Raw genomic sequence first — 27880 nt, forward strand, 5'->3', positions numbered from 1 at the left:
GGATGCCCAGCACCACGTAAACATAAAACATGACACAACGAGAGCTCTCACACACACAGGAGCACTCTTCAGAAAGTGTGACTAACCGTTACTGTCCAAGTGTAGGACAATCATCCACTTCACCCAACCTGACAGACAAGAAACCAGTCTTTCTTACATTTAAATGGTAAGGAAGACAGAAAGACCATTCTGAACTGAAAGGTGAAGGCCCGCCTCCCTCTAGTCTCATAACAATCATTCACTTATATCTTTCAGTCGGAAACACAAGACACATCGGCTCTGTAACTAAGACCATTTATAGTGAGTTTGTTCTGGGAAAAAATAAAATACTAAAGATGCTCTTTTTAAATTTCTTCAAGGAATTAACAAGATGCGTAAGACTGAACTAAGAAACTGCCAATTTTGGTAGTCAAAAAAAGTTGAATATCAGCATTTTCATATAGTTTATCCTAATAATTATGGCCATTAACATAAGTGAACCAGATTTATAGGTAGTCTTCCTCCTACACAAAGACATGCATTTCTTTCCAACTTACTGCTGGCTTTTGCAAACACTGATCAATAATGCTCTCCATCCGCCTTTTCACAAAATGCAACGATTTTCGAGGATAATAAGGAAACAGCAAAGGACTTTCTGGTTTCAAACAAAAACAGAAACAAAACCAAAAAAAAAGCTATAAAAAACCAATGAGTAGGAGAAAATAATCTATTTCTAGAGCCAGCCCACAGTTTTCATGGTGGAAGTCTCATTATACTTCCATTAAAATGACACATCTCATTAAAATGACCAAAACCTTCCCCTTTCAATCTCCCCCCAATTCCAGCCCACTGAAGATAGCTACACTTACAACAAGCTTGATTTCCCCCTCCAAAAAATCCAACAGTGTGTTTCTGTTGGCTACAGAAGAAAGAAATGGCTTGGGAACCATAAGCTATATAATGAAATAAAGTTCATTCTTCTTTATCCTTTGCAGTGTTATTTCGGAAGAATACTAAAACAAAAACAAGAGACAAGAAACTAGCTCTACATAAATAAACTTGTTACTTTTTAAAAGGCTATTTTACTGGAGAAAGTGATTACTGCTGTTGCTTACAAAAACTGCATGAAGTAAGCATTATATTCTTCAGTTTACAAATGGGAAAAAAACAAAGAGGCTTACCAGAGTTAGTCAACTGCCCCGCATGAAAATGACTAGGTATCTAGTGCTATAAATCAAACCCAGTCTGATGCTGAAGCCCATCACCCACCCACAGCTCTGCACGTCTCCCCTACACACAGCACCTCATATCCCGAATATACTGGATAAAACGAATCTTAATCATGTTAGGGTTTTAAACTAACAGGTGACAGATGGCTGTGATATTACAGAAATACATGTGGTCTTTGTCCCCCATTCCTGCAACATAGCAACCCATGGGATTTCCTGAGTCATAAGTAGGATGGGAGGTCACTCTGGCAGGTTCCTAGTGAGCCTCAGGGAGAGGGCTGGTTGCCAGGAAGACAACCAGCCTTGATCAGAAGCTTGTAACTCCTTCTCCTGCCAAAGCCCATGGAGGAGCTGGGGGCAGAGGTCGGGTCCAACCATGAATGGCCAATGAGTTAATCAATCATGTCTATGTAATGAAGCCTCCCATAAAACCCCAAGATAATGGGGTTTGGAGAGCTTCCTGGTCGGTGAACACATTGAGCACTGAAAGGGCCTGTAAGCGGTAGCCTCTCCCTCTGCACCTACCCCTGTGTCTCTCCTTCTACTGGCTCTGCCTGAGCATTTCCTTGAGTTTTGCAAACTATTCAAACTGAAGTGGGCAGGGGGCAGGTTGTAGAAACACCCTCACAGCCAAGTCAAACAGAGGCATGGGTAACCTTGGGAACCTGGCACTTGTGACTGATGTGTGGTATGAGGGCAGTTGAAGGGTGTGAGCCCTCGTCCCTGTTGGAGGCTGATGCTAACTCTGGGTAGTCAATGTCAACTGAATTGAATTGGAGGAAACTCAGATGATATCATAGTTGGTTGGTGCCAAAAGGGGGAAAATACCTAATTTTGGTGTCAGCACATTTAATTTATCACAACACAGTTAATTTCAGAGTTTTTTCTATTGATCATCATATCCTATTTGTTATTTTGCTGCTTCTCTAATCAAATAAAATGGACTGGAGAAGTAAATCTGAAAGATGTTCAGCCAACCTGTTAGCCGATCTACTGAAGACCAAGTCTCAAATAAATATAAGCACGGCCAAAGTCTACTTGGTTCATGGATACCTTTGAGATGGCTGCTATTCTGGAGAAAATCGTACCACTGATTTCCTTCTGTGTTAGGGGGTGACACAAGATCATCATCTTCATCTTTCAAATACTGAAACACAGTTAGAAATTAGACCCAGTAAAGGAAAGAACTAGGCTCCAAAATCTACTTACAGTTAACATTTTTCTATTTAATAAGTATTTTGTTTTATTGCCAAGTCCTCTTAAAGTACATTATTCTTCTAAGTCAGGTGACCCAAGTCTGCTAAATGCCAAGCATCCAGACAAACTGCAAATGACTATGGTTCACTTTCATGAGTATGTTTTAACCTTCCTTATCTGAGCTGTAAGTTAGTTTCCCAAGTACCAACTGTCAATATACTCTATGACAGCTATTCCCAAAGTGTAGCCATAGACTCCTGGGAGTCCTCCAGATGCCTCAGGGATCCACAAGGTCAATACCAGCTCTATAACACCAAAATGTGACTGGCTCTCTCCTGTGTGCTGATATTCGCACAGCTGGTGGGAAGAACTGCTGGTACCTTCACCAAGAATCAAGGCAGTGACCCAAATCATGCCGGTAGTCACTGCATTCTTCTTTGCCACATACCCACAGTTTCATTATCTTTGATGAAACTATTAAATTATTAACTAAATCTCAACCTTTGCATACAAATCTTTAGTGTTCTGTGGGACAGACCTGGGAGGTACATGAGGCACATCTGCTGTACACAAAGCATGAGAGTTATCTTGAGGTAAAGCACTTATGAAACTGTTTTAGTTTTAAGTTAAGCCAGGCACTTTTTAAAAATGTAATTCCATTTTCACTTGAAAAAAATCTCTAAGACCATCACTTGTTAGAACTCAGTGTAGTATCAAAAAAATATTCTCAATTACCTGACAAAGCTATTACAGTGCTTTCCCCTTTTCAAGGACACACCCATGTGAGGCCAGTTTCCTATATATAGTAACCAAATCAGCATATTAAAACAGAGTGAATGCAGAAGTATGTATGAGAACTAGCTCCCTTCTATTAAGCTGGACATCAAAGAGATTTGCAAAAAATATAAAACAATTATAGTCCACCAAATTTTTTAAAAGTTACTTTTCACTAAATATTTATAAACATTAATAAGTAGGATTTTTTTTTAATGAATTAAGGAATGAATTTTATTTATTTTGATGGGCCTGGGGTTTGAACTCAGGGCTTTGCCCTTGCAAAGCAGGCACTCTACCACCTGAGCCACTCTCCTTATTGTTTAATTTTTAACACCTAATAATATCTACCACTGACAGATAACAACTCATACAAAGTGACTTGGGGTCTTCGTAATTGTCAAGAATGTAAAAGGATTCTGAGAGTGAATATGGTTTAATAACTGTTGCTCTTTGGTTCTTTTACTAAAAGGGAAGGACTGCAACATAATTGGTATTGTATTATTTTTCCATAATTTTAGATAATATAGATTAACACTACTAAAATTTTAAAATTAGCTCACAAAAATCCAATACCTGGCCAACTTTTTCAACATTAAAATATTTTCCTTTTCGATTATAAAGATCTGGAGCCTAGAAAGAACAAACATAGTTTAGTTTTAAATTCAGCTAAAAATATAAAGAAAAAGATCTTAAACTTAAAACAAAACAATGTATTTTGAAATCAGCTATTACTTACAGTTACTCTTTTATACATTGTAAAACACAAACACAGAAATTTAAGAGATTTTATGGTAGTAAACAAGTACTGCCACTAGTATATTAAAAAAGTAATTGATAAAAGCTTCAATTAAATTGGGTTACATTTAATTACTTCTTACCATTACCCAGGTTTACTGCAAATATTTTCAAAAAAGCTAAATTATAGAAATAGCTATTTTTTACCTCATTGAAATGTTCAGTAAGAAATTCAGCAACAAATGTGATATCTTTTTGAGTCATCTAGCAACAAAGAGACAAAAGAAACAAATCAGGATAAAAGCAAGCTTCCCTGGACCCAGGCGAGGGTGAGTAAGTTGCAGGAACTGGATGGAAACTTTGCTCTGTTCTCTAAGATCTCCCTGGACGGAGTGTGGCCACTCGCCACAGCCCTGACAAAGAAGCCATCACTTATAAGACTTCAATTTAGGTACTAAAATTAAATGCTTCATTTTTAAGGAAAATAAAAACACATTTAAGACTTAAGGAAGTTGAAGTAAGGAATATAAGCATGCTACCTTACACAGATTATAAGACCTTACAGGAATATGGAAATTATAAATTTAGACACCCATAGCAACAGTATTCTGTGAAATGAAAATAACACACAGCCAGCTCGCACCTGTAATCACAGCTACACAGGAGGCAGAGATCAGCAGGATCACAGTTCAAAGCCAGCCCCAGGCATACAGTTCAAGAGACCCTATCATGAAAAAAACCCATCACAAAAAAAGGGATGGTGGAGCGCCTGTCTAGCAAGTATGAGGCCCTGAGTTCAAACCCCAGTACCGCTAAAAAAAAGAAGAAAATAACATACAAAACACATAAATTTCTTTAAAAAAGAAAAAAAAAAGACTTAAGGGATCTAATGTCTCCAGCCTGACCTCCAGTAACTGTGTAAGAGTACCAAGAAGACCACCAAAGCTGAGCTAAACCAGGACAGTATCAATACCTTAGGAAAATATGCAGGTGTTCCCTAATATCTGCAGGAGATTGGCTCCAAGACCCCCACAGACACCAAAGCCCACAGATTCTCAAGTGCCTGTTCCAAGATGGCATAGTATAACCTAAGGACATCCTCCTGCATACTTTAAATCCTCTCCAGATTACTTGCAGTATCTCATGCGATGTAAACACTATGTAAGTAGATGTCACACGGTATTGCTTAAGGAATAATAACAAGAAATAATGACAAGAAAAGCCTGCATGTTCGGCACAGAGGCCAGTTCTTCGTCAGTGGTCAGCTGTGTCCACTGAGGCAGGACCCAGACATGTGGGGCTAAGTACCTTATTCAGTTCAGGAAGCACGTGGTCTTCTGTCATTCTCAGCATTGCTGGAAATATAAAGTGAAAACTGGAATAAAGGAAAGCTAGAAATGTAATTTTAATTGCAGGCGCATTTCAAAGACCAAATGGGTTTTACAGAACTTCAGTCTTCCACTTTGCACTGTTTCTTTTCACTAAGAAAAACTATTCCAAAACTGCTGGACTAGGGGGAAGAGGGAGAATGCTGGAGGGGTAAGTCTAACTAAGATATATTGCAAGCACATATGTAAGTATCACAATGTCTCCTCCTGTACAAATATTTATGCTAATAATTTTTTTTTAAAACATTGGCTAACTATTCCAAACTATTATTTTTATTTTTTCCCTTCACCTCAACTGGATGCCACCCAAGACAACAAATTTAAGTTGCATCTTGAGCTATGACTACATTTGCAGGAATTTTTCTTTCTGATCTGGTACTGTTTGCTCTCTTAAAATTCTTCCCCCAAAGCTTTACAATACCAAAGAAATGTGCTTGTTTCCCTCATCCTTTTCTTTTGCTAGATAAACACCTCTTACTAAGAATTATGTATGCATACACACACTTACATATATGCAAATTTACATGCTTTTCTTTAATCTAGGATCTGTGGTTGGTATTTTTTGTTTTCATAGGTGTCCTCATCAGACTAAGTACATTGTTTATGTGTCTGCAGAATTTGAATTTGCTTAACTGTGTTTGGTCAGTTAACAAGCATGTCAGAAGTACCTTCACAAACACAGATTACTCTAGAAACCATTTCTAATTAATCTGAAAAGCAGACTATACTTATTTTTACTCCTTCAGTTCATTTACCCAATCAAAAAAACTTATTGATTATATTGTTGGTGCTAGGGATACAGCAATGCAAGAGAAGTCCAAGCCTTCGTGTAGACTACATTTTACAAAAAAAGACAACCAAAGTTATACAGCTAGTGTTGATGGCACAGCCAAGGTGACAACTAGCTCACCAGTTTTCTGATCCAATGTACCTTCCAGTGTCATGCTCTGACAATAAGGACAGAGCCGTAAGTCACTTCTCCTCTAATTCTGATTCTTAATTAGGACATGCGACAGTTTAAGTAAAACTAAACCATTCCTTCCATCAAAGAAAAGGATTTCTAAGGTCTCGTTCAGTTTTAGTATAACTTATTCTAATTAACAACTCAGCTCTTAAATAGGCTGACCCAAAAAACACTCTAGTTCCTCATTCCTGCTACTGTTGGTATGGTATAGTTTTAAGAAAAAGAATTTCAAGTGGCAATATCAGATCACATTCAGTTTTTAAACAAAAGCAACTATATTAGAGGGACAAATACTAAGTCTGCCTTTATAATGTTAGAATGAAATCTGGACATTTACTTAAGAGATGTTGGCACATCAGAAGTAATTTACTTTCATTTCCCTCTTTGAATTTTAACAATTATGGGATAAGTTCCATTTACAGCTAAATTGTGCATATGCTGGAGGGAAAAGCATGCTTGATTATCTCAAGTATATTACGAGTTAATAAACAGCAGTGAATGAATTTCAACCCACTTAATGTCAAGTCATCAGGTCTTTGTTAATTAAGCTGCCTCCTAACCTCAAAGGCACTGGGGAAACAGAGAAAGACCAACAGAGATCATCTGCCACTTAGTGAGGTGTCACTACCCAAAGGAGGCAATAGCAACAACGTTCCAACTCTATGCGCCACTGACCACTTAAGACTCCTGAGAACTTCAAAATGATCAAGTTGGCTTAAGAACTGAAGATCAATTTTAGATGATCTCAATCAATTTAAAAACCGTATGTGGCTGGTGGCTACCACCATGAAGAGCATAGATCTAGAGACAGAAGGCAAAGTACAAAATAGGAGACAAGTTATTCAAGGGATTTTAAGAATTCTTGTGCCAAACAGTGTCCAATATATAGTGGGATTCAAAAAAATGCTATTTCTTCCTAAGAAGATATTAAGGTTAAAAAAAAGAAGAGCTATCAGTGAATAAAAGCAGCATAGGTGTTACAAGTTATCTTTAATATTTCTATGGGGAGGCATATAATGAAATAAGACTGGCCATATGTTGATAACTGCTGAAGATGGGTGAAAGAAACAAGGAGGTTCATTGCTTTATTCTTTCAACTTTTATAGGTATTTGAACTTTACAAGAGTAATTGAAACAGTCTAAGGCAATACTTTCCCAATTTTTAAAAGTGTTAAAATAACAAGATTGCTTCACTCAATTAACTTACCTACATAGAGCCATCGAAAAAATGCTTTGAAGTTTTTCATACTACTATCTATAACTCTGAAAGATAATACAAAAGAAATCAGAAAAAGATTATTATATGAGGTTCATGTATCATGGAATATAATAAACCTTACTGTTCTGTCTTATCCTGTCTGGATGACATTTAAGTGCTTGGAACAACAGATTTTACAAATCAAACACATCCCTAAAAATAAGGTTTTTTTAAAAAGCAAATCCTGGTTCTTTTAAAAAATAAAGCAAATAACGCCAACTCTTTCTGGTTACAACCTCCTTTTACAAACTGTGTAATAGTCTTTTCCAGCATTAAGTGAAGTATGAAATCCTTTTCTAACTTTTCAAATAAAAACAACGGGAAGTAAAGTTTTTAGCATTATTCTCAGTATAAAAAATACTCACTGTCAGTAGAAAAAAAAAAACTCCAACAGAAAATCACTATTATAAACTTGTATTATGTCGCTACCTCTGATACAAATGAACAGTATTTTCTGAAGTTCAGTTTTGAGTCTAACAATGAGATCTCAAAAGCTGAATATCCCTAGGCTTTATACAAAGGTATCCCAAAAAATTAAGTATTACAAATGGAAGTAATCTTCATTTTGATGAAACTTTCTGAATATAGATATGGATATTGTTTTTTAGAAATCTCTTTAAGCTTACACTTATAGCCACTCTAAGTAAATAATACTTGTTCTGTTTTCCCCCTTGTGGTGGGAGGGATTTATGCCCTGCTATGTAAGCACTCTACCAATGAGCTACATTTCCAGCAATACTTGTCCTTTCCAACCCACATAAGTAAGCTCGTAACAACACTGAAGAGTGGTATTATTAATTTTCCGCATAAGGCCAGATACCTAAAATGAAAAGACTGCAACATCTCTGTCACCTAACAATATAACCATAACCCTCTTGCAACAAAAACGGAAAATGCAAGTGTCTGCGCATCTTCCCCAACTGATACCTTCCTCTCCACCTCAGGCTAACATCAAAATTCTCACTGCCTGTCTCCATCTGCACTCTATAATAGTAATGCCATTTCCCTTACTTGAAAGAAGTTGAACTAGTTTTGTTCATATTAAGAATTACAGAAAGCTTAAATGTTGTACTTGCTCTCAGCAAATGTGGTAGACCAAAAAATACTTCAGGAAAAGCAATTTCATTTCTCCTCTCATTCTGTCTTCTGAGCACAAGTGTCTATAGCCTCTACTTTCAAGTGACAATGGATGGGAGGGATGTGTTATAAAAGCACAAACACACACACACACACACACACACACACACACACAAAAAACAAAAGTAGAAAAGAAAACACATTTCAGAAATGCCAAGGACTGGAATGACAAAGATCAAAAGCAGAGGACTAGTGTAGACAGTGCGCGGAGCAGGCAGTCAGGAAAGACCTGGAGAGCCTGAGCAACGGCTCAAGAGTAAAGAGACAGGGCAACTAAACCACATGCCTCTATGCTGTAGCTTACCACACTGGACATTACCGAGGTACTGTGAAACTCAAACTGAATGCAGATTAAAGATTAAAGCATCAATGTCAGAATTTCTAAACTCTATTATTATGTAAGAAAATAACCTTAACTTTAGAATACACTAGTGTCTTACAGGACAAAGGCACATGATATACGCAACACACTGTACAATTTCAGAAAAAATAAGTTGCATGATAAAAGTAATGTAGTAAAATATTTTAGGGTGGCAAATTGGGGTAACGAGTATTATCAGTTATCTTTATTATTCCTGTGACTCTTCTGAGTGAGGATATTTCAACATAAAAGGGTAATGGAAGCATTAGTGTCTAAACCAAACACTTGCTCTTACTCCACTTCCTAAGCCTGCTACCCTCAACTCTTCCCTGTTTCAGTAAACGTCAATTCTAGATTCACAATTATCCATGACTCCTTTACTTCACCATGTCCATATAATATACTTTCAAAGCGTATCCACAGTCTCATCATCATTTTTCTCTGGGCTTCCACCCTTCCCTGCAGGTAATACATGTTCAACACTAACTAAAGTAACCAAAGTATGTTTTTAACCTAAGTCTTATCCTGTCACTGCATTGTTCTAAGTCCCCATGCCTGACTGCACCAAAGGAAAAGCCAAAGCCCGCTCAACTGCCTACATACTCTCCACCCTCACAACCCTTCTCAACTCATCCTCTTCCTTTCACCACAGTGGCCTTGAGGTACCTCAGACATGCCAGGCATGTCCAAACTCAGGGTCCCTTCTGTCCCCAAACATCGACAGGGCTTGCTCCCTTCCTATCCCTCTTGCTATACCTTCTCCATGAGGCCACTTTGACCACCCCAGTCATCCTTCAGTACCTGAGGAAGACTGGTTCCAGCATCTCTCCACCCCAGGATAACAAAATGCAGAGTTGTGCAGTATTTGCAAAGAACCGAGGCAATCCTCCCACCTAATCTAAATCATTTCCAGATTGCTTGCAATTCCTAAATGATATATATAGTTTTCTACTGTATAGTTTAGGGAATGATAAGAAAAAGTCTGCACACATACAAATATTTTAAAAAATATTTTATTCTGTAGTAAGTTAGATCTGAGAATGTGGATTGTGCCTATGGGGGGGCTCACTGTATACAAGAATTTATCTTCTACCCCTAGTATGATTTAGGTCTGCCTTCCCTACTTGGTTTTTCTCACTACTCCTTATGACTGTATATCTCATATTAGAATACAAGTCCCATAATTGCAGAGATTTTTATCAGTTTCTCCTGTTATATCTTTACTGTCTAGAACTCATTTAAAACACAAGTAAGTGCTTAATAAATGTACACCAATGAATGATAGTGCTAGACAATTAAGCTATTTTCTCAGACAAATGCCAGGTGCTGATGACTCATGCCTATAATCCTAGCTACTCAGGAGGCAGAGATCAGGAGGATTGTGGTTCAAAACTAGCCTGAAGCAAATGGTTTGCAAGACTATCTCAAAAAAAAAAAAGAGAGAACAGTACAAAAAACAGGGTTGGTGGAGTGGCTCAATCCATCTTAAATCACCACTTAAGGACAAAGGTAGGTGAACAGATTACCTTCCACATCTGCTTTCTGAGTAAGTTACTGAAGAATGCTTTTCAGAAAAATGACTTACTAAGAACAAAACCAGAGGTGACTCTGGGAGCCCTCATCTAGCCCAGGAAAGCAAGGAGATGGCTGCTGTGTGATGGCTGTGCAGGAGAAAGGGAGCATGATGTGCAGGCCAAAAGGGAGATCTGGAACAGGAGGGTAGGCCAGAGATGCAACATTACCCTTCAGACAGGGCCAGGGCCAGAACAGAAGGATGTGGCAAAGTCAGACAGGGCAAGAAAACAAGAAAGTCAGTGGGGTCAAGTGGCACATGCTGATGACCCCACCACCTGGGAGCCTAAGGCAGGAAGAGCTTGATTTCAAGTCTCAAAAAATAAATAAATAGCCCAATAAAGCCAAACAAGTCCAGGAATACCAAAACAAAAAGAAAAACTTCTAGAAATTGATAAACACAAGAAATGCAGCACAATCATGGTTTAGAAATATGGAAGTAACCTATAAAAGAACCAAACACAGAAAGAGTTCCATCTGGAAAGAGGAACAGAGGTGAGGATGAATGGGAACAGAAAATAGTTTTACTTTATAAGATCTCTGTGCTACTGGTTTGTTTTAATCATGCACAGGCAAAATTCTGGTAAAAAATTTTAAATTCCTCTTCAAAGAATCACAAGTCTCGGGATGCAGCCTAAGTGGTAGAGTGCTTGCCTAGCATGTGCAAGGCCCTTAGTTAAATCCCCAGCATCATGAAGATACACAAAAGGCTGTTTTTCTTCTTTTTTGATTTTTTGAGACAGCGTCTTGCTAAGTACCCAGGCTGACCTCGAAATGGGTGATCCTCCTGCCTCAGCCTCCCAAGTACTGGGATTATAAGTACTTAAATACTTAAAAAAAAATACTAGGTTTTTATTTAAGTACGTAAAAAGTGAGTATTCTTAAATCAGTGATTCTAGGTAACCCATTACTTACTGAAGAAGTTCATTTGCCTTAAGTATAAAAGAGCCCACAGCAGTAATCGCATCTGAAGGGAAATAAATAAATAAATATCACTTGTTAAGTAAGCAAACTGTGTCAAATATACTCTATTGAGAAACTAAATCACTACCTTCAATTCCTGCAGCATCCAGGCCAAGAGGTTCATATTTTTGCTTCCACGAAGCCATTCCTTTCAACTCACTCAAGTGATATAACAAAGACTCCGAGCCACTAGCGAAACAGGAAATGCAAGTATCATTACTATCATCAAGGTGGCAGCAGTGACTACTGTGCCTCAACATTTCTAAATTTTTGGAAATAAAAACTGAAGGTAACTCTGATTTTCTGTCTATAAAAATAATTGTTTTGGGGGGCTAGAGCAGTGGCTCTAACGGTAGAGCATCTGCCTAGCAAGCACAAAGTCTTGAGTTTATATCCCAATACCAGAAAAAAAATTCTCTATCTCTAAAACCTAGAATTCTGTAGTCATCATGACTACTGAGATGAATACACATGACCACAAGATTAAATTCTGTAAGATGATCAAACCATGTCCCATAGTCCTGGTACTTTTTTTTTTTTTTTTTTTGGCAGTGCAAGGGATTGAACCTAGACCCTTGCGCATGCTAGGTAAGTGCTCTATCAATCCTGACGCTTTTAAGATAACTATATGTCTATCTTGTTCAAAAACTACCTGTCCAACATTCAACAAGTATTTTTAAAGCTCTGACCTTATGTCAGGCACTGTGACAGATACTAAGGACATAATGAGCAACAATCAGGTCTGCGTGGCACTTACAGCATAATGAGGGAGGCAGGTCACAACCACACAATCATATTGTATTGGTCCTGACTACCTAAAATGCCCTGCAGCAAGCGCACAAGGTAAAGGTATAACAGAAGTACCAGATCTAATTGGGAGTATCAGGGAAGACTTCTCTGCAGGAGTGAAACCTGAGCCGAGAGCTGAAAAATGCAAGAACAGGGCAGGAGAAGGAGGTACAAAAGCCCTGGGTCAGAGACAAAATGTTAAGTATGGAAAACTAAGAAATCACTGTGGGGGCAAAGAAGCAGGTGCTAAAGGCCATGCAATCGGCTTGGTTCTAAGATCAAAGGAAAGCATTAGAAGTTCTTACAAGAGCTGTATCATTACATTCACTAAGGAAAACACATTCTAGGGGGCTGAGGATGTAGCTCAGTGGTAGAGTACTTGCCTAGCATGTGCAAGGCCCTGGTTCTGATCCCAAGAACCACAAAAAAAGAAAATGCTTTTGAGGGACAAAGTGTGGCCTGGAAGACACCAGTGCAAAAGGTATCGCACGGATCCAAGGGCCTGGGGTTAAGTACTCAACATAAAAGGATTTATCAAATTTCAAGTGAACACTCAGCTTCCACTTGCAAACTGTGACACTACAGTAGTTGTGGATAAAAACAGCAGGAGATGTGGAAGATCCCAGGAGGAGTCCTGGCTCTGCCATTTACTAACTCTGGCCAGCCACATAACCAGTTCTGAACTTCAGTTTCATTTTGTATGAGATTCAGAACAAACTGCTAAGATATTAAGTGAAAATATATATAATACACACTAGAAGCTGTAAAATAATATATAAACATACTTAAATTTCTTTGCACAAAAAAGGGAGTATGCATTACTTCAAAAATACACCTTATATTTTTAAGAAAAAAGCCCAGATGGGGATCTAGCTGGCAAAAAGATGTTGAGACAATTACTTCATAATGCAGAATTATCATTATTGACTCTTCACATCTCAGGTATGCCAAGATTCCCCTCAAATGCCAATGCAACAATCTTAGCTAGAAAAGGCTCAAAAAGAAAATGCCAGCTGATGAAAAGAAGGTTGCAGAGAGAAGACCAATGCCAGGTACAAGTGGATGCAATACCAAAACTTCTACATCACCTTCATACCTCTGTAAGTGACTTATAACCAATTTTTGTATACTGGAATATGATGACTCTATAGACTGGCCAAGCTTTTTTAAGCCCTAATTAAGAGAAGAAAATATATTTAGCATACAACTAGGATACTATATGCCATTCCAAAAAAAAAATTAGGACTGCAATCACAGCCATTTAAACACAGGACATTTTACGGCACCTTCACTGTCAACTGGCCCATCAAGAGTGTCTGGAGCTCAGCGCTGCAATGATAAAGAGAGCATTTTAGTCATTTCCCCATTCAAGACCCAGATGCATCACTTAAAACTTCAATTTCAGTGTGTAAACAAGATTGTGGAACAAATAAAAAAAGAAATAGCCCAACAAAAACGAGGACTTTGTTGTATTCACAAAGGAATGGAGAAAAACAGGAAACAAGACAGCCCCAAAACAGGCTGACATACGCATGAGGACACATCATATGCTAAAACTGGAATCAGTAAGAAGGGCAATGCTCAATAAACAATATTGGACAGTTATCTAAACATTCAGGAAAAAGACACTAGCCTTCCCCAGCTTATGACCAAAGAAATCACACCTAAAACGTGGAAAGAATTTCTCTGAATACTCTAAGGTACCAAAAAGGGAAAAATTAGTTTGGCTACTTTAAAAAGTGCATAAGGAAACCTAAAAAGGTACACACTTTTCTGATCTTATGTACTGGAATTTTCTACTTCATTTTTACAATGAGTTATTTATTTTTATGAATTACTTACTTTTGAAATAATTACCATTTAAAAAAAAAAAAAGGAAAGGCAAGAGCACCTAACATGAGCTTATTACCTTGCTTTCCCCCACAATAGCAAGTGCATGAATTCATCTTGTACTGATGTGGTTGTGTTCTTTTCCTAGATAAAATTAGAAAAACAAAAAAGTATAATATGTATTTCATAAATTCTAAGTATATTTACTCAAAATTATAGGAACATGGTTCCCTTTCTTTACTGCCCTTGTCCCTCAAATCCTTACATAAATCCATCACCTGCATGTCCATGACTAGAAGACAGCCAATCAGCTGTCTGCAACACCTGCCCTTCTTCCCATGGCCCCACGTGCTCCATTTCACAATCCCACCCACCTAAGCTACACCACCAGGAAGACGGCCTGCTAGGTTTTTCCCAAGGGTTCATGGTTGGAGGCTTGGTCCTCAGTGTGCTCATGCTGAAGTGGTGGAATCTTTAAGAGGCAGGGTGTAGAGGGGTCTGGTTAAGTCACTGGGCGTGCTGCCCTCAGGAGAAATTTAGGTAGTTCTCATGGGACCCTGGTTAGTTCCTGCAAGAGTGAATTGTTATAAAGAGCAAGACTACCCTCCCGTTCTCTGGCTTCCTATCACCATGTAATCCTGCCACGATGCCCTCTGTCGTGAGGTTCTCCTCACCAGTGGAAGAACAAATTCGGCCGCAAAGCCTCCAAAACTGGGAGCTAAATAAAACTCTTTTCTTTATACATTACCCAACTTACATTACTTTGTTGTAGTAACAGAAAACTGACTAATATAAAGTCCTTTTGTCAAGTATCTCTGAGAAAATAGTGAGGTCAGACCTTAGCCTTTTGCAAATCATGCACTTATAAACACAGACATAATGCACTGTTCAACTCTTTCCATGGAAACTTCAGTTACCTGTACAAACTTAGTCAGACGAGAGTCCATCTGCATCAGTATTTCTTCCCATGCTTCACACATGCAGGTCAGTGACAAATTTATATACTATCAGCAAAAAGAAAATATTAGTGCACTTGCAAATACTTAAACATGTTAAGTAATCTGTGCTTCTCATGGCCAAGTGTCACAAAGAAATCCAGACTTTTTCAAATTCTTTTAGCTCAGTTAACAAGACCATAGCTAACATCTGATAGCACTAAACTATAAAACATTTATTTACTCTTGAAACTTTACAATAAAACATTCCAAGTTTGTATCTGATAAAACAAGTATCTTCAAGCTTTGTATATAAGATGTTTTAAGTGCACTATCAGAATGCTGGGTTGTTCAGCTAAACTGTCAACTGAAATAGATGATGATCTCTGGAAATTTCCTCTTTTAGCAGTACTGGCGTTTGAACTCAAATCTTCACACTTGCTAGGCAGGCACTCTACAACTTAGGCCATACTGCTAGTCCTTTTTGCATTGGTTATTTTTGAGAGAGGGTCTTGCTTTATGACCAGCTGGCCTGGACCACAATCCTATGTGTGCTTCCCTACACAGCCAGGATGACAGGCATGCACCACTGCACCCAGGTACTGGTTGAGATGAGGTCTTGCGCACTTTTTACTCAGGCTGGCCTCAAACCTCAATCTTCTGATCTCTGCCTACCAAGTAGGCAGGATACAGACTGAGCCACCATGCCATGCCTTAGAAATTTTTGACATCAAGTGAATCGGTGACTGTGGTAGATAAACAACAAAAATGTCCACAATTCTTTGTAGTGCTTCCATCTAGACATATTCGCCAGGCCTTGAATCTGGGTTGGCCTGTGTCTTGCCATAACAGAATACCACAGAAACAACACTTCTGAGTCCAAGGCCTCCCAAGTCTTTGCATGTTGACTGGCACTCTTTTTTTTGAGACAGACTCCTATAATATAGCCGAGGCGGGCCTCAAATTCACTACTGTAGCCCAGGCTGGCCTCAAACTCATGATCCTCCTGCCTCAGCCTCTCAAGTGCTAGGATTGTAAGCATGTACCACCAAGCCCAGCTTGACTTGTTCTCGGTACTCTTGCCACCAACTACCATGTGCACAAGCCTGGGCTGACTGGTTGTTGATGAGGGACACAGCAGAGGCAAAGCCCTTCCAGCCCAGGGACACATATACCTGGACACTGCATGACCAGCCTCATCAAGATGAGCTAAACTGGGTCCAGATCACCAGAACTTTCCAGCTGCGCCCAGCCCAAAATACCAACCTACAAGATTTTCAACTAATTTGGAGTGGCTTTATTATGAACAAAAGCTAACTCCTATGAAGACTGGCTTTTCATAATATTTGAGATAAAATGTAAGTGGCTTCTTACTTATGGGAACATTTTAAAAAATTTAAACTATTTTTTCTTTTCTTTTGGAAGTAACAAATAGGGATGAGTGGGAGTAGATCCTCAATTAAATTTTTTCTTGCTTTAATGAATGTTAGAAGAAGACTGGGAAAACAAATACCCTTACTGTAGTCAACTTTACAAAGTAATATTCTGAAGATTTTCTTTATGAAACTTTAGAATACATTAAATATTCACATAAAACAAGCTATGAATGAATACCTGTAAAAGAGCTGAAATGTGAGTAAACTTTCTGGCCATCCGAGTCACTTCAGGTAAAAAGGAGTATAAAAGATTGGTTTCAAGCTGAAATAAAAAAAAATAAGGTTGAGTCACAATCAAATATGTTTGCTTTTTTAAAGATAAATTATTCCTGCCAAATTAAAAAAAAAAATCCTGTAACTTAGAGAAGAGGAGAGCTCTAACTATGTAATAGAAAGACTATGTCAGAATTCTCCCCTTTGAGCATAACACAGCTGGTGGACTAGCAGAAGACACCTTCAGGATTTCCTAACCCAAGTATGACTGTGCACAGACTACTCCCTGAGTACGCTTCTGCTTGAAGCACCAAGTACTTGGCACAAGTTAAATGACCAATAAACACTGGCCTTTATTATTAATAGGGGTAGAGTCCTAAGAAAATACCCAGCACCAAGTTAAACTGGTATATAGTAAGCAATCATAATAGAGTAAAACAAATGTCTTTATGAACCTGTATTGTAATATACTGAAAATAATATTCACTACAATAGCGTTCAACATGTAAGACTTAGAAACGTCTAGTACACTGTTTTACTTTGTTGGTCATTAGAATGCAGTGATATGTGGATAATAAAAATGCATAGGGGCTGGCAGGTATAGCTCAGTGGCAGAGAGTAGGCTTAGCATGCGAAAGACCCTGGGTTCAATCCCCAGCACCAACCACCCCCAAAAGACCAACAAAAACCCTGTAAAACCTGTAAAATATATACTTACTCTGCACTGCTGAGGAGGAGTTCTAATACTCACCTGAAAGTAGGAAACTTCTGAAGCACCTCCGGTAGAAACCTCCGTGACCACTGATAATGACTTCAAGTCACTTGACAGACATAGTGCAAGACAAGTGCCAGCAATCTGTCAAAGAATCACCCCGGCCCAATATATTTGGCATTGCTGCTATGCTGCATCTGCTTATATTACTGGAAGCAAAAATTCACATACAACTTTAAGCAGAAACACACACTCCTGGCTTCTTCCATATCTAAGCAGGTGAACGTAGGAGAACCCCTGTAGGGCTCTTCCTACAGTCAAAAGGACACAAGGATATCCTAATTCCTGCCCACTCCCATCAAGGGTCCCACAACAAGTATTGGAGAAGCAACCTATTCCATGGTGTCTTTGCTACTTTGTACCCTGTAGAGAACAATAACGGATGAGAAGGCTATGAAGGACTGACACTTGACAACAGTGGCAGATTTGTACCGAATTTACAGTTGCTTCTGATGACTTTCATTACATTCCAATTAAACTCAAGCAAGTGACTCACACCACCCTTCTATTAAAAGAAAAACCTAGACTAATTCCACCAATAGCTCCTGTTCTCCAGACATCATAGCACTATTATTTATCTTAGTCAGGAACTTATCCTCTCAACATTTAAGAACAAATTGAAACTGAAAAAGCCTTGTTTTAGTCTTATTCCATAAGTAAATTAGCTACTATACTGTATGAAAATACAGAAAATCGAAAGACTCACCCCTGTGACTCGCGCAATTTTGAACATCCCGTAAGCATAAAGCTCAATGAATCCGGAGCTTCCTCCAAGGACAAGAATATTAAGCCTGATTGAAAACAATGAACAAGCTAAGGGCCAATCAGCAACAGAGATGACCATGCTCTCACACCTAAATATCAGTTGCTACTGGCTTCATATGAGCTAGAGCTGAAGCTCCCCACAGAGGAGATGGGAGCAGAGGAGCTCTCAGTACTCCATCACAGAAGGCCCATTCCTTTTGTTGCCAAAGAACAAGGTAAGTTTCCTGTAGCCTAAAAAACATTCCAAGTTATAGTAAAATAGCACACTAACAATTGTATTTACATACCATCAATAACAAAACAGTTTTATCATAGCTAAAACACAAAATACATTAAATAGGCTTAAAGAACTTGGATAATTAAAATTAAATTTTAGAAACTCTAGTATGTTTATCCTTTTTTCACTACTTACTAAAATTAAAAAGGTACATTGTAATCCTGCTAAACTCTGACAGAAAGAAAGACCATACAATAAAAACAGTAACAGACATTGACGCCTGTATCTTATTTAGAGACATTCATGTCAGCAGTTAAAGGATTTACTCTTGAAAGGAAACACAAACTTAAAAGAAATCAGACTGATTTAAGGTATCTGTAAGATTTACCTGACATCTCCCAAGAGCTTAATAATTTCATCAGAATTTTCTTCACTAAAATATGAAAATAAATTGGGTCATCTTTCAATTATACCTTTCAAATAATAAATATTATTTTATTTGAAAACAAAAAAGGTATCTCGTACCTGAATATTTTTGAGGTGTTGCTGTAGCTAGGAGAAAACAAAGATAATGGTAGAGAAGTACTGGTGAGCGAAATACGTATTTCTAAAATGCATGAGGAAATTGTCACGATGTTAAAAGCAATGGAAAGAGAAATCTGCAAGATTTATTCCAAAGAATTGAAACTCTGCTACTTACTTTTTTGGCAATGTGGGCAGCTTAGGTAAGAGAAGATTTGATTCGTCCTCAGCATTGTAGAAGGATGTCAGAACACTGAAAGGGAGGGGACCAAGCACTTCACTGCTCTTTCCATTGAAAATATAAAAATTTTTAAAACTCCCAGTTCTATAACATTACCAAGAGATGCCACAAATATTTTACCACTATAAAATAATCACTGTAATAGTCACAAATGAGAAAACAAAAAGTAGGATTTTCCTTACTTTTGCAAAACAAACTGGCCTATCGACTTTACATTTAGAAAAAGGAGTATCAATAAACAATCTTCTCAGCATATAAAATATATTCATTGTTTCAGTATATTCAGTATTCAGATACTGAATACTGTATTCAGTATTCAGATACTGACTAAGAATTTATGATTTCTTAACTCTCATCTAAGAAACCATATAAAACATACAAGTACTAAGAGTAATTTTAAAGATAACTGCAATTATTACATTATTTACTCACTGACTCTATGTCTTACAGATGCTCGGGAATCTGAAAACCCAACAAATATATGAGACCACACTGTAAATTCCAAAACCATCCCAATAGCTGGGATTACAGGTGTATGGCACTTTATGTATCCCCTTTCTTTCTCAGTTCTACCCCCAAGAAGGCTGAAACAGATGAGTGAGCCAGTGAGAAAGTGGTGTCTTGGGAAGTACTTTTTCACACAATCAAATCTTATTTTAACCCAAAGTACCTGTCCTGAGAGATTCCAGAATCCCAACAGAACATTTCTAAACTACTGGTAGGAAGTATGCTGGGGATACACGTGGCAGATGCCTGGGCTGGGATATGAATTACATGGCACGCTCTGCTTCTCTCACTTTCTGGAAACTCACATAACCATCTGCAATCCTTGATGATTTCATGATGGATTAATAACTGTGTTTTACCCACGCTGCATTTCAAGCCCCAGGTTAGGTCTTTGTCATCCATTTCTTTCAGGTCCCCCTTAGGAAAGGTGTTAATTAACAGCAGGATTTATAAATTCACTCAATATTAATTTAATGAAACTCAATTGGGAAAGAAAAGATAATAGAAAGAAAAGTACATTTTTTTTTAACCAATTTTTTTCTTTTTTTGTATTAGCTAACCTCATTGGCCCCTTGGTCCATCTTTCCTGAAAGCCTGGTATACTGCTTGACTACACAGACTAAGGCAAAATGGCTTCATGAAGGAGAACGTGAGGACCATGGCACAGAATTAACCCGTTCAGCATCACAACGGAATGCTCAACACCTTCCCTACTCTAAGAATATTTACCAAGACACACCAGACAAAGCTCCTGGCAAAAATAAACAGCAAAACAGAAAACAGGACCTCAACTTCCTCATCTATACATTTTTTGTTTTTTTTCTTGTTGAGACAGGATATGTATGTAGCCCAGGCCAGCCTAGAACTAACGATCTCCTGCCTCAATCTCTTAAATGCTGGGATTACAGAAGTACACTGCCACACCCAGCTAGCAATTTTAATTAGCATTACTCAAAAGTATAAATCCTTGATATAATCTGCTAAAAATGACTAACAAGAGGGGAAAACTCTTGGCTATTCAGGCATCATTACTTTAATAAGAATTTTTTTTTTTTTTGGCAGTATTGGAGTTTGAACTCAGGGCCTACACCTTGAGCCACTCCACCAGCTCTTTTTTGTAAAGTGTTTTTTTCAAGATAGGTTCTCACGAACTATTTGGCCAGGATGGCTTCAAACTGCAACCCTCCTGATCTCTGCCTCCTGAGTAGCTATGATTACAGGCGTGAGCCACCAGTGGGTGCCCAGAGAAAATAAACTGTTTTTAGGAAAAAAAAAAAATCTAACACAGTATTAAAACATTTCATCTTGATAAACTTAAAACCAATATTTAAATGCAATGTAAACACACTCACAACACTCAGACGCTCATTTTAATTCTTAAGAATAAAAATCCCAGCTCAGGCAGGAGGATCACAAGTTGGAGGTCAGCCTGGGCTACATAGTAAGACCCTGTCACAAACACACAAACAAGGCCTTGGCAATTTCATGGACATACTGTGTGGGCTCTGGTCACTCTACCTGCTTTCCACAGTCACTTCCATCCAGTGCATACAAGAAACTGGGGCCTCCACAGAAAAAGAGTGCAAGCTTTCAGGTTTTTCTACATCACACAAAATAATTTTCTTGGTGTCAGCAAGCGCAAAGGCCAAAACTAAAACATGAAAATAATCAGAATGAATTAGTGAAACATTGGAGAAAAATAAATTGACATTTCATTTATGGTCCAATTTTACTATTTTAAATACACTTTAATTACAGAAATTACTGACCTAAAAATCCTTCAAGTAATATTTTAAAAACAAGATGTCTTTGCATATCATTGTTACCTAAGTTTACTTTCAAGTACTCAAAACTATATGAACAATCTACCATTTTCTCACTTGTATTTAATGTCTTACTCATCAAAGTCTCTAAACTGTTGTCAAGCAGATAATACAGAGCAGGTCTCAACAGACAAAATTATACTGTATCACCAAGACTCACTGGTCCCCAAAACATGTCTAAAAGACGGAAAGTGATTCTGCCTGCTATGTTGAGGTCTTTTATTCCTCTTTTAGGTTTCTAGTCCATAATGGGAAATAAGACCATCAATACTGAGGGGTTTTCTTTCTGACTATGGCTTAATATCTAGCAGTTTCTCTACATGAGTCATTAATGTCTTCCTAACATATCAATTTAAGAACTTCAAAACAGAATGCAATGAGTTTCACTGCATGTCACTGCAGGCAACTTTGCCAGATGTGGCCCAAGCCCAGCCACCATCTTCTTTTTTTTGGTAGGACTTGGGTTTGAACTCAGGGCTTTGCACTTGCAAAACAAGGGCTCTGCCACTTGAGCCACACCTGCAGTCCATTTTGCTCTAGTGATTTTGGAACTGGGAGTCTCTTCAACTATTTGCACAGGCTGGCCTCAAACTTTAATCCTCCCAATCTCAGCCTCCTAAGTAGCTAGGATTATAGGCATGAGTCACCTGGCCAGCCTCCTTTCTTGAAAACAATTTAAAACAATCTTGAAATGATCATTTAATAGAAAACATTTTACTGTCAAAAAATGAGACAATTTTTTAACGATGCATACATGTTAACACACACTAACTTTCATCATTTATCTTCGCAATACTGTGTTTTTGGGTGAATAATTTAAGACCTCAAAATTTTTTTTGTTTCTTTTTTTTTTTTTGGTAGTACTGTGGTGTGAACTCAGGGCATCACCACTGCTAGGCAGGTGCTTTACCACTTGAGCCACAACTCCAGGCCTTTTTGCTCTGGTTATTTTTCAGAGAGGGTCTCACTTTTTGCCCAGGCCAAAACCAAAGAGATCCTTTTGAAGATTCTTTAGTAGCTGAATGTGTGCCAGCATGTCCAGCTACAGATGGAGATGGGGGGTCTCACAAATGTTCTGCCCTGGCTGGCCTGGAACACTGCCACCTCCTAAGTAGCTAGCATTACAGGTATGAGTCGCTGTGCTCATAAAGCCTCAAGATGTTAGTTTTAAAAGTCCTCTAATTTCAGGGCTAGAGCTATACATCAGCAGGAGAGCACATACCTACCATGCAGGAAGCCCTGAGTTCAATCCACAACCCGGATCTTCTAATTTTCATATACTCTATTTGTGTTCTGAACAAATGAGCACAGAATGTGTATGGTATTTTGAAAGCATTTTTAGAAATTCTACTCCTAGGAATTAGTATAAGGAGCGAATTACACAAAGTTTCTCCAAGTGTTCCCAATGTTTACACAGCATTGCTTATGAAAGCCTGGTTCGAACTGGCAATGACCCAAATGCCCACCACAGGGGTTAGATGTAAATTACAATACACGAATACACTGGGTGAGTACGGAGTCATTTAACATTGCTATGGTAAATCAATCCCTCTTGAACCGCCCCCCCAAAAAACTATAGCAAAACAGCACGCATCAAAAGACCTCTTTTGATAAAAGTGCATACACAGAGCTCTACATGCATGTATTTTATCAGGAAATGTTGGAAAAGCTGTTCACCAACATAAAAATAGTTGTTATCTCTAAGTGACAGGCTTTCAAAGAATTTTTAAATACTTGTTTGTATATACCTAGAAAAAATTAAGCAATAAGGAGTACGTGTTCATTTTACAAAAACAATTCATTTTTTGTCTAAAATAGAATATAGATGAACTTCATATGGTAGGATTTATAGCATTTTGCTGTACTGACTGTATGTGTACAATATGAACAGTCACTGTAAGACCACACACAGGAGAGAGGTTCAGTCACCAGAGCTACAACATAAAAGGCAGCAGGATGGTTGGCAGAATGCTCAAGTGGTAAAGTGCCTGCCTAGCAAGCGTGAGGCCTTGAGATCAAACCCTAGCACCTCCAAAAAAAAAAAGAAAAGGCAACAGGAGGGAAAAGACCATACACAGCAAGGAGTCACAGTAGCTGGTCCCTCAGGTATGGCAAACATACCTGCACAGAGAATACTAAAGAGCCTCACGTTCAGAGCTAAAATAGATTCTCGGGAGAAAAAGACCACACTGGCATGAATGGCCTGGTGAGTGGCAGGTGGTACCTGGGCCACACAGTGCAGGAAAGGTAGAAAGAACAGAAGAAGACAATGCTATACTCCATTAGACCGTACTTGCTATCTTTACCAAGAAGCCAGATTTCATTGAAGACATATCTTTACCAAGAAATAAGATGACAGAATTCACCCGAGTCCTATGGAAAAATCCTCAAAATTTTAAAGTGTTCTAAAAAAAAAAAATCTCAAAGTGGCTTATGATATTGCTATAAACAATTCTTTCAAAAAAACAGGCTTTCGTTTCAGAAGTCTATGAAAATGAAAATGTGTGTGGTTTGGTGGTACTGGGGTTTGAACTCAGGGCCTCATGCTTGCTGGGCAGACACTCTACAACTTGAGCCACTCTGGCAGCCTGAAAAATATATTTTTATAATAATATTACGTTTGCCATCCGGTCTCCAAGCCAGACAGGTCACTTCCTTTCCTGTATTTTCATTTGGTGGGAAACTCCAAACTCGGTGAAAACTTGCAAGTCGATGAAGTAAAACCTAAGGTAAAACAGATTTAATGACAGAAAATTAAAACTCTATTTCTAAAAATAAAATAAACCTAGATCTCCACTACAAAATTTTAATAAATTATCATCTCTTGAATATAACATTTAGCATTGAGAACAGAGGGAACAACAGTGTCTAAATGAGTGTAAGATATTTTCAAAGAAACAGGTGAAGTAAGAAGGTCCACTCTAACCGTGAATACTTCCTGTTAAGTCAGCAGAACTTACATCTTACAAAGGAGTAAGAAGGCAGTCTAAGATGACAACAAAGAATGAAATAACACAAACAGAGCTAAAAAGATAGCTATGATACAGTCAAGTAACACTGAATTTCAATGAGACACTGAGTGTCTAATTTCAGCAGCATCACTTTCTAGCCATGGATCGCAGACAGGTCACTTGTCCACTCTAAATTTCCATCACCACAACAGTAAATGCCCACCTTGGAGAGTCAAGGTGATGCCCTGACTCCAGCCTTTGTACACCTGTTGAAAATAAGAAGTCTCACAACAGCATGTGCTTCTGAAAAATCCACTCCTACCCAGCCAGTCTCAGATCCCACAGACACAGCCTTCTCTCTATCCCTGCCTTACCTCACAGCTCAGAGTGCTCACCAAAGGAAACCCAGGACTCCCAAGGAATCGCTCACCTCCTGGACTTGACCCTCTTTGCTGGAATCATTTACCATTCCTGACTTCCAAAACCCTTCCACTCTGTGTCTGGAATTCATGGTCAGGTGTCATCATGACTCCCTATTTCTTCATTCTTTTTCCATAATGTGCCTCCCATTCCATCATTAGGACAATGCTTCCCCCATAACATTCAGAGGGGTAACTGTTTTGTGTCCCTCATCCCCAGCGCTGTTACTACTGAGCTAAAAGATGAAGGAGAGGTCCTCCTTGGTTCTCTGCCATTTCTGGATGACTTTGTTCTCTCCAGCCCCCTATCTCAGAATCACATGCGGCCCATACTCACTACTCCTCTTAACTACAGTCATCTAGGCCTTCCCCCTCATTCCCTGAAAATGGGGACTCCTGGCTCACACCTGGCTTCTCACACTACTCAGTGTCATTCTTGGTGACACTTCTCGACTACCTCTCCTTCGATGTTCACAACTTCTACCTTACCTCAGCCATTCCTAGGGTCATACCCTCAGCCTGGTCACTACCAACAATTACAAGGGTGCCAAATTTGTTTCAGACTTCCATTCCCACTTGCTATTCACTGCCTCTCTTGCCAATGCATCAGTACATCACCCTCACCAGGACACACAATCCACTGACCCTACTATTGCTTCATGCTCCCTCTGCCCACATACTCCCTCACTTCCCTCCTTGTTAGGGCTAGAATCCAAGGCTCACCATTATCTTGCACATAACTCCAATTCCCTTGCATCTCTCTTGCTTGTTCTTACTTGCAAAGCAATCCTGGTTAAACCCAACCATGACTGTGTCCACATAGCTGAACAGAATGAAGACACACACACGACCACACTCACTCATTTCACGGGACCCTTAATAGTGACAAGGAATTGTATTAGGGTTCTCTAGTCCAATTCCTTGTTGGCTTTCTCATAACCCTTCTTTCTTCTCTAACTCCCAGTACTTTCTTCTTCATGTTCACGTAGACAATGTCCTTGCTGATTTTTAGAGAAAAATCAGTGCCCACCCTCACACCCGCCCATCTGACTACGCACATGCCTGTATTCTCTACGTTCCCTCCTTCAGCCATGGCTGTTCTATTGGGACGGCTCTCCAGAGCCATGGCAAGAGTTCCAAAGCATCCTGGTAGAAGAGGGAAACTAGAAGATTCAGGAGGGCTCTGAGAACCCAGACATCAATACACTAGTGACTGAGTCAGGGCAGGCAGACAACATTCTAATGCAGCTTTGCAGGCTGCCAAGTTTCCCTGGCTGCTAAGATTTCCTTACCACCTAGTTTTCCACGCTTGGCTGCCCCTCACTGAACTTCCCCTGGCCATAATTAGGAAAACTGTCAAAAGGCCAAAGGAGGAAGATGCACAGGTGAAGGTTTCCTTCCAAGATGGCTGCCAGGTAGTACCACCTCTCAGAAGGTTGGATACTATCTGGTTACTCTAATGTGAATCAGAAATGCAAATTGACAACGTTCATACACATTTCATTAGGAATCCGGTGAAGCACCTCTTTCAATTTAAAGCTCTTTTTAATGTCCATCCCAGGTATAAAAACTTGGACAACAGGACGGAAATCCTCAAACCTCCCCGCCATCATTTTCAGACATGCGTACTTGCAGAAGGGATGGACCAGTCATCCTTATTCTGCTACTGAACTGAAAGGCAAACTTCAGGGGAGGGTCCACTGGTTTAAAGAGACAAATCAACGACTGAAAGAGACTTGGGGATGCAGGTCTGGGCGCATTAAGCTTGGTGAAAACTGTGCTTTTAAGCCACAAAACACAGGAAATGCGCTATACACCATCTTCGACAGATATGGTCCTTTAAGGTTTACAGCCATCCCGAGGAGCAGGGGCGAGATGGACAGGTGGTCCCCCAAGCCTGCAGAAGGAGAAACTGAGGTTCGGCAGTCCGTGGCCCACATGCCCAGGGCTGGGCTCGGGGTTCCTGACCCACCGCGTGCAAACCCAGGCCGGCTCACTTACCTCGCCCGCTGTGTTGGCCAAAGCAATGAGATCCCGCTTGGGCGACCAGACCAGGAAAATGATCTCCTGCGGCAGCTGCTTCTCGCCCACCACCCGGAAGGACGGGAAACAGGTCGGAAAACGCAACATGGGGACAGCCCTGCAACGAAACCCCCGACGGAGACCGGCGGAAACCCAGCGTCACCAGCCTTGGGCAAAGAGCCCTACCCACGGCGGTGCCGCTGCCCACGCGTCCCGGGTGGCCTTGCCTCTCCCTCTGCCGGCCGCGCGCAGCAGCCTCGGGACCGCCCAGCCCCGCCCCGCCGCGCGCTCCGGGAACTTCCGGCGCCGGCGCCCAGGCGTCCTCGCGAGAGGAAGGGGGCAGCGTGGGGACGCGCGGGCTGGGCGGAGCCTGCGGGGGCGTGGTGACGATGTGGGCGTGGCGAGGACAACGCTGGGGCGGGGCAGCGCAGGAACGGGCGGGCCATGTGGGTTGGATCCACGTATCCGCGCGAGCGCTAGGCGCCCAGACAAGGATGGGAGGGGCTCGTCCCGGGGGCGGTAAGCCAGTGTTTGGGGAAAGTGTCTCCGTGCATTTGTGGGTACGTTTGCAAGTCTTCTCCGTTTTTCCGGAAATTCATTGCTGGAGGCAAGGGCCTGTCAGAGGCTTTAGGGGTGAGGCCTCGGAGACAGTGTAAACTTTAGGTCCTCATCCGCTGGAGTTCCCCTGACTGTCACTTGATAGTTCTCAGCCCTGGTTGCTTAGCACAGTTTTTAAAAGTTCCTCTTGTCCGGACAGCATCCCAAACTAATTAAAAGAGAATTAATGCCGGATGGTTTCTAGTATTTATTAAAACTCTTTAATTCAGCTTTTCAGCCAAGGTTAGGTGGGGGTACTGCTTAAAAGCTGTGACATGGGC

General features: G+C 39.7%; 1 protein-coding gene across 2 annotated transcripts in view; it reads right to left on the reverse strand.

Annotated features, from left to right (window-relative positions):
- The window catches only part of Anapc4 (anaphase promoting complex subunit 4), a 31726-nt gene extending 4437 nt beyond the window's left edge, over positions 1–27289 (reverse strand). Inside the window, exons 1-21 of one of the 2 annotated variants that reach the window (XM_074042512.1) lie at positions 26982–27289; positions 24229–24334; positions 21306–21438; positions 19218–19292; positions 19043–19069; positions 18906–18950; positions 18242–18326; positions 17515–17619; positions 16729–16812; positions 15097–15183; positions 14259–14323; positions 13636–13678; positions 13446–13522; positions 11649–11749; positions 11513–11564; positions 7477–7532; positions 5226–5272; positions 4125–4181; positions 3756–3812; positions 2187–2355; positions 537–634 (exon numbers count right to left, since the gene is read on the reverse strand). In XM_074042512.1, coding sequence (XP_073898613.1) covers positions 537–634; positions 2187–2355; positions 3756–3812; positions 4125–4181; positions 5226–5272; positions 7477–7532; positions 11513–11564; positions 11649–11749; positions 13446–13522; positions 13636–13678; positions 14259–14323; positions 15097–15183; positions 16729–16812; positions 17515–17619; positions 18242–18326; positions 18906–18950; positions 19043–19069; positions 19218–19292; positions 21306–21438; positions 24229–24334; positions 26982–27110 — 1698 coding nt within the window. In that variant the 5' untranslated portion in view covers positions 27111–27289. The remainder of the gene's footprint in view (positions 1–536; positions 635–2186; positions 2356–3755; positions 3813–4124; positions 4182–5225; positions 5273–7476; positions 7533–11512; positions 11565–11648; positions 11750–13445; positions 13523–13635; positions 13679–14258; positions 14324–15096; positions 15184–16728; positions 16813–17514; positions 17620–18241; positions 18327–18905; positions 18951–19042; positions 19070–19217; positions 19293–21305; positions 21439–24228; positions 24335–26981) is intronic. The other variant, XM_020157992.2, reaches the window with a different exon arrangement.
- Positions 27290–27880: the final 591 nt, after the last annotated feature.

The sequence above is a fragment of the Castor canadensis genome, chromosome 9, assembly GCF_047511655.1.
Source record: "Castor canadensis chromosome 9, mCasCan1.hap1v2, whole genome shotgun sequence".
Classification (NCBI taxonomy): Eukaryota; Metazoa; Chordata; class Mammalia; order Rodentia; family Castoridae; genus Castor; species Castor canadensis.